This window comes from Hemicordylus capensis, chromosome 4, assembly GCF_027244095.1.
Source record: "Hemicordylus capensis ecotype Gifberg chromosome 4, rHemCap1.1.pri, whole genome shotgun sequence".
NCBI classification, from domain to species: Eukaryota; Metazoa; Chordata; class Lepidosauria; order Squamata; family Cordylidae; genus Hemicordylus; species Hemicordylus capensis.
Window position 1 is genome coordinate 14,600,617 of NC_069660.1, and position 11,244 is coordinate 14,611,860.

Genomic DNA, 11,244 nt, shown 5'->3' on the forward strand with positions numbered 1-11,244 from the left:
TTGGCTAAGAGAATATGCTGACTCAGTTATGCTTCTTTGGATTGTTCCTATTTATAATGAGTAAGCATGTTTCTGAAGATCCTAATTAATGCATATGAGTTGTGAAATTTCTGAAGGTTTTGCTGTAGTTCTGAGTGCAGCTTCTGTCTGAATTTTGATCAAAGAAAAAGGTGCATGGCACTCAGCTTATACATGTTAATGGGAAACTGCTCATACAACAATTTTCTAAAAAATTGTCTTTCACTTTCATGAGTGATGGAAACCACTGGGAGAGTGATTTCATAGCATAGTAATTAAGGGACTGAGCTTTGAATCAGGACTACCCTTGCTCTTGTTTGAATTTCACTTCTTCCATGAACTTGCTAGGTGACCTTAAGCAAGCTATTCCCTCTTTGGCTCCTCATTTGAATATGGGAATAATAATGCTTACCTTACAGGGTTTTTAGAAGGATTAAAGTAAAATTACCATAAGATAATTTATGTGAAGTACTTTGGATACCTGAGAGTGATATGCAAATACTAAGTATTCTTAGAATCAATTTGAGCTTGAAATGGGACATTTTGAGTGTTTCAAGCTTGAAACAAAAAATAAAGGGCATGTTTTGAGCTTGAAATGAAACAGCCCTGTTTCACGTGTTTCGAGTCATTTGAGTGCCCTTTTGAGGCCTGCTTTTCCGCGGAGAGCTGGTCTGCCAGTTGCAGTTGTTGGGTAGACCAGGCCTCCATCCCAGACTTGGCACATTGGCCCGCCTCTGAGGACTAGTCTACCCTCCGACCCCAATTGGTTGACCAATTCTCCCTGGAAAAATGGGCCTCAAAATGGCGCCAAACACATTTCAAGTATTTTGAGGTTTATTCGTTGAAACAGCTGGCTTTTGGCCGCTTTCTCAATAAACCAAGTCAAGGATTTTGTTATTTGTTCTGAGCTTGAAACAAATTGCAAAATCTATTTTGTACACATCCCTAATAAGAACTGACTGATCCCTTTCCTGCTTTCTTCTCACAGATATTTGGAGAATTCCTCCTTCAGAGGTGGGATGTTTTTGGTTTTGGTTTTGTTCTGTTTTGTTGTTAAAAAGGCCTCTGAGCCATATAGGAGCCCGGCTAGCTAGTGAACTGGCTGCAAACTGATGAAAAGATCCTGAGGATCTTGAGGAAAGGAGGCAGACTGGCTCCAACCCTGACATTAGTGGAAGGGGTGTGGCTGGTAGGGGGCATGGCCAGCAAGTTCTGGGCATTGCCTCCGGACTTGGCACACCACTTCAAAAAGGTTGCCGACCTCTGATCTTAGATATTAGACCATTGCTTTTACCCCTACTATCTACTGCTGATTCTACATGCAAACTCAGGTGCTCTTTGAAAAGATATGGGTGTGTATCTCAAAAAGACTGTAGATTACATCTCCCTGTCTATTTATTATGGTTTATAGAAAATGTATCTATTTTTAAGCCCTGTGTTTTGAATAAGAGAACAGTGCGGGCGTGTGCCATAGGAGGGAGAGGCATGCCCAGAGGGGAAATGAGTAATTGCACAGATTAAAGTTGGAACATACTGTATTATCCATCAGTCTGAAACAACAGACAGCATTTTTGTTGGGTGGGTATAATAGTTCTGTGGAGTGGAAGTTTCTGTCATGATGTCACTTTTCTTAATAAATCAGCACCATGATTCTAATCCTTGCCTACTACCTCCAGCACTGCCTGTCTAGTTGGTGCAAGTCTCAGCTGATGAAATCTGAGGAAGGACATTATCCACAGGGAGCTTCTCTAGCAGATCTCCCATTGAAATGAATGAGATTTAGGCAGTGATTCATCACACAAGTGCATCTTCCTTTCTTTTCAGCAGGACTCATGCAGGGAAACTCTTGTTGGAGTGGACCCTGATTTGTTTTATTGAACGAATTGTCAAAAAACCGAAACAAAACTCAATAAACTAAAGAAAGCTTAAATTAAAGCACCAGGGAAGGGTAGGACAGTTGACATGTTTTTGTGAACAACAACAACAACAAAAAAGGTGAGGGAATGCACAGTTTTGACAAGAGATTGTAAAAGGAAACAATATTCTCTAAGTAGTCTCCAGTGATGCTCCATTATTATTTGTTATGCTCTCAGCTCAGGATAAGACGCAAACATGTAAAAAGAAGAAAAATTATGATGGTATGCAGAAGCAATTGTAGACCATAGTTTAGTGTTACATACATGAGGAGAGGAGAGGAGAGGAGAGTCTTCTGCTTGCATAAGTCTGCCTTCACTTTTTACTTTCCAGGAAAGGCGACGGAAGTATTTTACTTTCAGGTTAGAATAAGCCACACTGTCCTATTTGTCCAGATTTTGAAGAATGTGGCTCATTTTAATCACAGTGGCTGACATGATGGGATAAATTACTCGAAGTAGTTTCATTAGGCATTGCCTAACTTGTCCTTTTAATTTCAGTGGGACTACTTTGAGTAATTTTCCCTATAACGTCAGCCAGTTAGTTCACAAATCAGGATCTGAAATAGGCTCCTTTTCCCAAATCTTCTTTGTAACTAATTGTGGTTAGAATAAACTACAGTTTTTCAAATTGCATATAATGGGAAACTGGTTTATTCTAAACCAAGCATGGGCCACATTTGCACGTAAGGGGAAACCGGAGTTGAAGGAGCCAGAGGTTGACAAACTTGTATGTACAAATGTGTTAAACCCCAGTCCTGTTTCCCTTGACAAACTCCAGTTTGAAACCTCAGGTTGTAGTGAGTTGAGGGAGGAAGCTCCTCTGCATGTGATTGGTTGTCAGTGTTGGAACTAGGACCTTGGCAGCATCAGCTCTCAGCTGCAATGTCTCATAGTGACTCGGGGGGGGGGGCGTGGTGTTGGGGATCATGGATAAAAGTGAAGGACTCCTCCCCTCTTTGTTCTCCCAGTTAGTTTCCATTTTGTCTCTCCAGAGATGGCTGTTTGTTTAGTCTCTCTCCCCTTTCAGCCTTAAGCTCAGCTTTCCTATCCTTTTGTAATTTCTAAATAAATCATTGTCTCCAGACCTCTTGCTTGGCTGAATTCTCCCCAAACTGGCTTTGCTCTGCTAATGGTTCAACTGCCATTCTTGGCCCAGAAGCCAATAAATAAAAGAGAAAAGCCTAGAGTGTTAAATAGAAAGCAAAGCCAAGAGAAAAGCTTTGAAAATGGAGACAGCACAAGGATTCCAGATGACTGGAAAGTTGCAAGATCCTGAGTACGAGCTCTGGTCTTTCCAGATGAAGATGTTCTTCAAGAGTCATGGACTTGGCAGTGTTCTGCACTCCCAGCGTCCTGCAAATGCAGGAAAGGAGCAGAAAGAATGGGATAGAGCAGATGGAAAGGCAACAGGAATGATTTGCTTGGCAGTGAGTGACTCAATCTTAGTGCATCTAAGAGGCAAAGAAAATGCAAAGATTATGTGGGAAACTCTAAAGGGATTATATAAAAAGAAGTCTGTGGTTTCCAAAGTTCAACTAGTAAGAAAACTGAGCAATAGGAGACTTAGAGAAGGAGAAAGTTTGTCCAAGCACATAAATGCAATGTTAAGAAATATATACAGTAGGCAACTGCAAGCTCAAGGGGTGGTCATGCTAGATGCAGTTTTGATAAGATTGCTGTTGAATCGTTTGCCACATTACTTTGGTAGTGTGACTAGTGCCTTGGAAGTCAAGGAGGATGCAGAATTACAATTTGTAATTGACTATCTAGTGGACTTTTATTTGCACAGAAGGGATGATAGGCAACCAAATGAAAGTTTTTTAAGCATTTAGAACCTTGCAAAGAATAAGAAATGCTTTATTTGTGGAAGCCCCAAACACTTGCAGAATAAGTGTCTCAAGAATAAAGCGTTTGCAGACAAAAGACAAGCAAAACAAAGTTGCAAAGAAAGTGAGTCATCTGGGAATACAGAGTACAGAACTTACAAGCAATCAGGGTCTTAAGCTAATAGGCAAAGGATATACCTTGCAAGGACAGATGAAGTTTTGGAAGCCAAGTCTGAGAAATTCAGCAATGGATTTGCATTGACTCAGGTGCTGCAAACAACCTGATTAGAGAAAGGAAGAGATTTATAAACCTTGATACAATCCCTGTATATTTGGCAGATGGAAAACTGATGTACGCAGAAGGGAAAGGATCTGCACAGCTGCTCTGCAAACTGGAGAAAGGAGAAACCATTAGATTAACAATTGAAGAAGCTTTGTACATGCCTATTAAGTGGCACAGCGGGGAAATGCTTGACTAATAAGCAGAAGGTTGCCAGTTCGAATCTCTGCCAGTACTATATTGGGCAGCAGTGATATAGGGAGATTCTGAAAGGCATAATCTCATACTGCGCGGGAGGAGGCAATGGTAAACCCCTCCTGTATTCTACCGAAGAAAACTAAAGGTCTCCGTGGGCACAAGGAGTCGAAATCGACTTGACCTCACATTTTACTTTATCTTACTCTAGAAACAAGTCAGATGTCTTAAAATATGTCACAGAAAGGGGCTACAAAGTAAAATTTAAAGGAAGGCACTGTTTCATTACTCATAAACAGGAACTGCTTCTGAAAGCAATTTTACAAGAGGATGGGTTGTTTGAAGTAGAATATGTGACTGAAAAGGCCAAAACTCTGAAAGAATGCACACACAAAGGATGTCTGAATTTGTGTCACAGAAGGTTAGGCCATAGAGATGCCGAAATAATGTGTCAAGCTGAAAAGTTGGATTTGGTAAAGGCTCTAAAAATAGCCCCCTGCAGCACTGAATCAAAGTGTGCATGCTTTATAAGAGCAAAGGCAACATGGCCTGCTTTTCTTCCACGCAAAGAAAAAGAAACAGCATCCTTTGGATCTAATTAATAGTGATGATTGTGGACCTATGCAAGTTAATACATCAGGAGGGCATAAATATGTTCTTACTTTCATTAATGACTATTCTAGATACACATATACATACCAGTTAAGTGAAAAGGTACAAGTACTAGAAAGACTAAAAGAATATGTTGCAAAAGGGAGCAACAAGTTTGGGAGTAAGCCACAGAACTTCCTCATTGACAATGGTGGCAAATACACTGGAAATAATGTCATAAAATTCCTAAAGGAGGAGGGCATTGAACACCAAAAGACTGTTCCTTATACTCTGGAGCGAAATGGAGTGGTGGTAAGAAAGAACCATTCTCTTATGGAAATGACCATATGCATGCTTGTAGATGCTAGTTTGGCTACTAAATTTTGGGGAGAGGCTGCTACTTACTTACTTGGAGAGATGACTGCTACTTACCCGCAAAACAGATTGCCAGCAAAGGCCACAGGAACAACGCCACATGAGTTATGGCATGGCAACAAGCCCACTTTGAATCATATAAGAGTGTTTGGATCTAAAGCATACACCTATATACCAAAAGGACCAAACTCAACTGTAGATCTGAGAAAGGAATACTTGTTGGCTATTCCATAAGATGTAAAGGATATAGGATTTTAGATCTTGCCACAGAAACAATTAAAATATGCAGTGTAGCTTACTTTAGTGAAAATGAAAAACCAACTACTAGTGAACGTCCAAACTTAGAACCCAGTTTTCAGTTGAAGAAAGAATCAAGGCAATATGACCAAAAGGAAGGATCCACTGTAAGTTTTACACCTGGCAGCGATTCAACAGAACTTGAAGCTGCTGACGAACAAAGGGTGCAGCATTCAACACGAAAACATAAAGGAGTTCCACCTAAGAGACTTTCCTACACTGCAAAGGGGGAAAGGTTTCAAGAACCAAGCACGTGGAAAGAAACTGATAACTTGTCTGCAATAGTGGTGTGCCCAAACCGGTCCGGCAGCCATTCCAAAGAATGGCCGAACTGCCGGACCGGTCCGGCCCTGCCTGGTTCGGGTCCGGGTGGGGGGTATGTCTTTAAGGGCGGGGAGGGCTTGCTTAGCCCTCCCGCCTCCTTGCCCCCGCCAGCGCCCGTATTGTACAGTATAGGGGCGCTGGAAACCAGCCGCCCCCCCCCGCCGCCGCCGCCGCGGCGAAATAACCCCTAAAACCAGCCAGCCCTCCCTCCCTCCCAGCTAGCTGCCCGCCCGCCCGCCCACCCACTCACCCAGTCGCTCACCCGGTCGCTGGATAAAAAGCGAGAGGAGCTCCGGCACAGAGCTCCTCTCGCTTGGAAGGCCTCCAGCAGAATGGTGGCTTGCGCGCGCCGCAAACCACGCCGTTCTCCGGAGGCCCGGTCTACCCGCCGGGAAAGGGCCGGGTAGACCGGGCCTCCGATCGCTGGGTAGACCGGGCCTCCGATCGCCGGAGGCCCGGTCTACCCAGCGATCGGAGGCCCGGTCTACCCGGCCCTTTCCCGGCGGGTAGACCGGGCCTCCGATCGCTGGGTAGACCGGGCCTCCGATCGCTGGAGGCCCGGTCTACCCAGCGATCGGAGGCCCGGTCTACCCGGCCCTTTCCCGGCGGGTAGACCGGGCCTCCGGAGAACGGCGTGGTTTGCGGCGCGCGCATGCGCGCAAGCCACCATTCTGCTGGAGGCCTTCCAAGCGAGAGGAGCTCTGTGCCGGAGCTCCTCTCGCTTTTTATCCAGCGACCGGGTGAGCGACTGGGTGAGTGGGTGGGCGGGCGGGCAGCTAGCTGGGAGGGAGGGAGGGCTGGCTGGTTTTAGGGGTTATTTCGCCGCGGCGGGGGGGCTGGTTTCCAGCGCCCCTTTACTGTACAATACGGGCGCTGGCGGGGGCAAGGAGGCGGGAGGGCTAAGCAAGCCCTCCCCGCCCTAAAAACAAGGCCCCCCTTCGGTGCCGGTCCGGACTTCTCCGGACTGTGCACATCCCTAGTCTGCAACTGAAGCACAAAACTGGAAGGAAGCTGCGAAAGAAGATATGGCACAAAAATAACACATGGACAATCACAGAGCTACCTGAGGGAAGAAAGACTGCCGGGTGCAAGTGGATTTTTAAAATTAAGCAAAATGCAGAAACAGATGTCCAGCATTACAAAGCTAGACTGGTGACAAATGGATTCTTGCAAATATATGGGGAAGAGTATGATGAGACATTTGCTCCCTTTGTGAAACACATCTCAGTAAGGACACTCCTAAGCATTTCAGTAGTAAAGAAAATGCAAGTGGATCACATAGATGTGAAAACTGCATTTCTTCATGGAGACACCAGAGAAGATATTTATATGGAACAGCCTCCAGGATTTGTAGAACCTGGTAAAGAAAAACTTGTATGCAAGCTGCAGAAAATTATTTATGGACTAAAGCAGGTTGCAAGGGCCTGGAATGTCAAATTAAACCAGTTGCTAGTCAGTGAGGGATTTACCCAAGGAAAGGCTGACCCTTGCCTGTACTCAAGGCTCAAAGACAACAGATGGACCTATAGTCATATTTTTGTTGATGATTTGATAATTTGTTATGAAAGTAGAGAGGACAGCTCTTGAAATAATAAAGCACCTGAATAGTGAGATAGAAGTAAAAGAACTTTGACCTATTTAACACTATCTTGGGATACACCTTGAGAGAGAGGTTGAGACTTATAGACAGCAGCACGAGCCGATGAGAAGAGGTGTTTGAGCTAGGACCCTGGCAGCATCAGCTCACAGCTGCAGTGTCTCATAGTGACCACTGGGGGGAGGGTTGGGGGTCATGGATAAAAGTGCTGGACTCCTCCCCTCTTTGCTCTTCCAGTTAGTCTTCACTTTGTCTCTCCAGAGATGGCTGTTTGTTTTGTCTCTCTCCCCTTTCAATCTTAAGCTCAGCTTTCCTATCCTTCTAAATAAATCCTTGTTGTTCTTCAAACTTAAAGAACGGTCTTCAGACCTCTTGCTTGGCTAAATTCTCCCCAAACTGGCTTTGCTCTGCTAATGAAAGTTGAACTGTCATTCTTCCCCTACAGTTGGGGCTATCCATTATGCCAGTTCCCTCTCCTTTCTGCAGTCTCCCTGACTGCAATTAGGCTCCTGTCCATTTCATTCGAATGCAGACAAGTAAGCACATGGGGGAGGGGGTGTCCATTGGACCCTCAGTTCTGTGTTACATGTGAATGAGGCAATAGTCCCCTCCCCTTGCTCATGAAGGAAGTGTTGATGAGGCTAAGCTTGCTTTAGCTTTGCTTGTGCATGTAATGCTAAAACATAATTTTGCATCATGCTTGAATGCAATCTGTCTTTAGGAATTTCCCACTCCTTCCTGCAGTCTCTCCGTTGAGAATTTATTGAAGCAGGAAGCACTAACAAGGAAAAAGGAAATTCTGAAAATATAATTGCAAAAATCTTTTTTAAAAAATTGAGCCACTCAGAAATACCTAATAAGTCCTCCCCCAATGAAAACTGGCGGACAAAGGAGAAACTCAAATTCACTTCACCACCCCCACCCCCACCAAAGCAATGGTTGGGGAAGGACAGAATTGTGGAGGTAGGACAGTAGCAGCCACCATTTCAAAGGCTGAAGCATGAGGAGGGTTTTAAAAAACCCCAAACCCCTAGCCAGCCTTAAAATTGAGTGCTGTTGAGCTATCGAGGGAGTTGGTTTTAGGGCTGGCTCACAGCAAACTGCACAGCTCACCCTCAACTTGAGCATTATAGCAAGGGAGGGAGGATTAGCTTCTCCTTCCTTAGCTTTCTGGGGAAATTCCATTATGTATTTACTTACTTACTTACTTACTTACACACACACAGTCTACCAGATGTTATTGACTGGATTTGGTACTTTAATTATCGGGCCCTTTCCAAGGGTCTAGGATAATTAAAGAAAAATTAAAGATAGCGTCGTAGTATTCGTGCTGTCCCAAGTAGTGTGGCCTCCTGTAGCTGATGTGTTGTAATTTTATCGATGCCCAAGGTGTCAAGATGGTGTTCAAGTTCTTTTGGTACTGCACCAACAACTATTGGCACCACTACTGTTTTCTTTTTCCAGAGCCGCTCAATTTCAATCTGAAGGTCCTTGTATTTAGTTTTCCCCCACAATTGTTTTTCACCAACTCGTCTATCCCTTGGGAGTGTAATATCAGTTATCAGAATCCGATTCTTCTCCTTCAGTTGCAGAGAATTGAGAAATCATTATTTCCAGCTGAACCCGCATAGAGCATCTGTGCGGTAGTTTACTTACTTTTAGGGGTTTAGTTGGGAGAATTCAATTGGTTGGTTGTTTCTTCTTCACTCCCCCACCGCCTCCTTCCCCAGTCTCTCTTCCTGCCCTCCCTCCCTCCCTCCGCCTCCTGCCCCAGTCTCGCTTCTTGCCCTCCCTCCCCCTTCCCCTCCCGACCTGGCCTCCACCGCCAGCCACCTACTTGCTTCCCCAAGCGGGCCACCGCCAGCCACACACTTCCCTAATATGCACCTTAAGTATGCACCTTAGCATACCTTTGCCACTTTACTTCCAGTCATAGTTTAATAGTTTATTTTATTTTTTTAGTGGTTTTTTAAAAAGTGAGGCCAGTATTGTTTGCTGCTAATTGGACTATTCCCCCTCACCAAGAAGGGGTGGGGTGGGGTGGGGGAGATGAGAATCACAAGTTTTGAGATAGGGCTGTACATCAATTTGGACTGCTGGTTTGAGGTGTTTGGATTCTTAAAACAAAGTTATTGTCCTGATTGTTCTGATTGCCAACCAGTTGGCAACCTTCTGCCCCCTGGTGTGGATGGAAAATAGTGCTGAGTATTAAAAAAGACACTTGGGAGAATTGCTGCATGCTTAAGCCTTGTTTTCTCTTTCACATGAAGTTCATGCAAAAGAGAAAACAGAAGCCCACAAAAAAGCCTCTACCTGGAAGCACCCCGAGTTTATTATAAGACGCTCTGCTTACATGTTATGTTCAGCATTTGTTTGAGTGTCCACTGTACAGATCTGTATGCATATACAGTTATTCACATGTTGAACGCAAGTACAGCAGTACACCTCCTATCTGTACCATGCATTTGATGGGCCTGTGTATCCAGGTTCACTCCTAAAACGAACACATGTACAGTCATTCGTACAAGTATATGTACTTGTATACAGAGACATGTATGTATACACAAACAATGTAATGTCTGAATAGAGCTATAATGAATAGCAATAGCACTTACATTTATATACCGCTTTATAGCCGGAGCTCTCTAAGCGGTTTATAATGATTTAGCATATTGCCCCCAACATTCTGGGTACTCATTTTACCGACCTCGGAAGGATGGAAGGCTGAGTCAACCTTGAGCCCCTGGTCAGGATCGAACTTGTAACCTTCTGGTTACAGGGCGGCAGTTTTACCACTGCGCCACCAGGGGCTCTTACAAATGATGGTTTGTAAGGACAAAGAGGGTAAATACTGTCATATACTTGTGCATTCCAGTGTTTGGGGCAGTGTGATTAGTCCAAGGTAAGATATGTCCAAAGAAGATTCCTGAATCAGCGACCTCTTTTGTTGTTTCCCTGCATCCACCTTTAATTCCAAGCTTCATGTACTTGCAGTGTCCAGTTATCTACTCCTAAGAGTAATCCAGCTTACTCATCTTCTGTTTGCCAGGCTACAGTGTGACTGTCAGCACAACACCTGTGGTGGGTCATGTGATTATTGCTGCCCAGGCTTCAACCAGCTGCCATGGAAACCAGCCACTACTGACAGCGCCAATGAGTGTAAATGTAAGTTACATGGATAGATTATTCCTCTCCTCTTCCCTTCCTGCTGCTTCCTGAGCTATTCTCCACCACCTCCCCCTGCAACCACCCCGCCCTAGCTTCTTAGGTATTCATGTCACAGGAAGTTGTGTTAAACAGAAATGAACACATTTGATTTACTTGGTGTCCTGTGTTGGTCTGTGCTTCTTTCATGTGCAAGGTTCAAAAAGGGCAGAAATCTCACTCTTTCGTGCTTCACTGGCCATTGCAGGAAGTGGAAGGAAGAGTTCTGAGCATGGTTTTGAATTTAACCACTTGCTTACTAGTTGGCAGTATTTCTTGCTCACCCAGCAAATGGACCTGATTGGCTACTGTACACTGCACCATTCTATACTACACCAGGCTATTAGAGAAAACAAATGGCTACAAAGACAGGCCCTCTTATGGTTTGGTAACTAGTTAAAGAAGAAGTAGAGGGTAGGAATAAACAGTTTTCACTGTTGTATGTGTATGTTTTATTTATATTTTTAAAATTGTATATTCTACCTTTCTCATCAAAGAAGTCTAACAGCAATAACCAAAGAAATCATAAAAACACAATATAGCAATCAAAACCAAACCGCTCATCAATGCAGTTTCTTATCAAAGAAGACTAACAGCAATAACCACATAAATCATAAAAAC

General features: G+C 44.1%; 1 protein-coding gene across 6 annotated transcripts in view; it reads left to right on the top strand.

The window, feature by feature from the left end:
* LAMA5 (laminin subunit alpha 5) overlaps positions 1-11,244 on the top strand; it is a 362,437-nt gene that overhangs the window by 203,535 nt on the left and 147,658 nt on the right. For all 6 annotated transcript variants that reach the window (XM_053245482.1, XM_053245481.1, XM_053245483.1 and 3 more), the window contains one exon: positions 10,469-10,584. In XM_053245482.1, the coding sequence (XP_053101457.1) occupies positions 10,469-10,584 (116 nt within the window). The remainder of the gene's footprint in view (positions 1-10,468; positions 10,585-11,244) is intronic.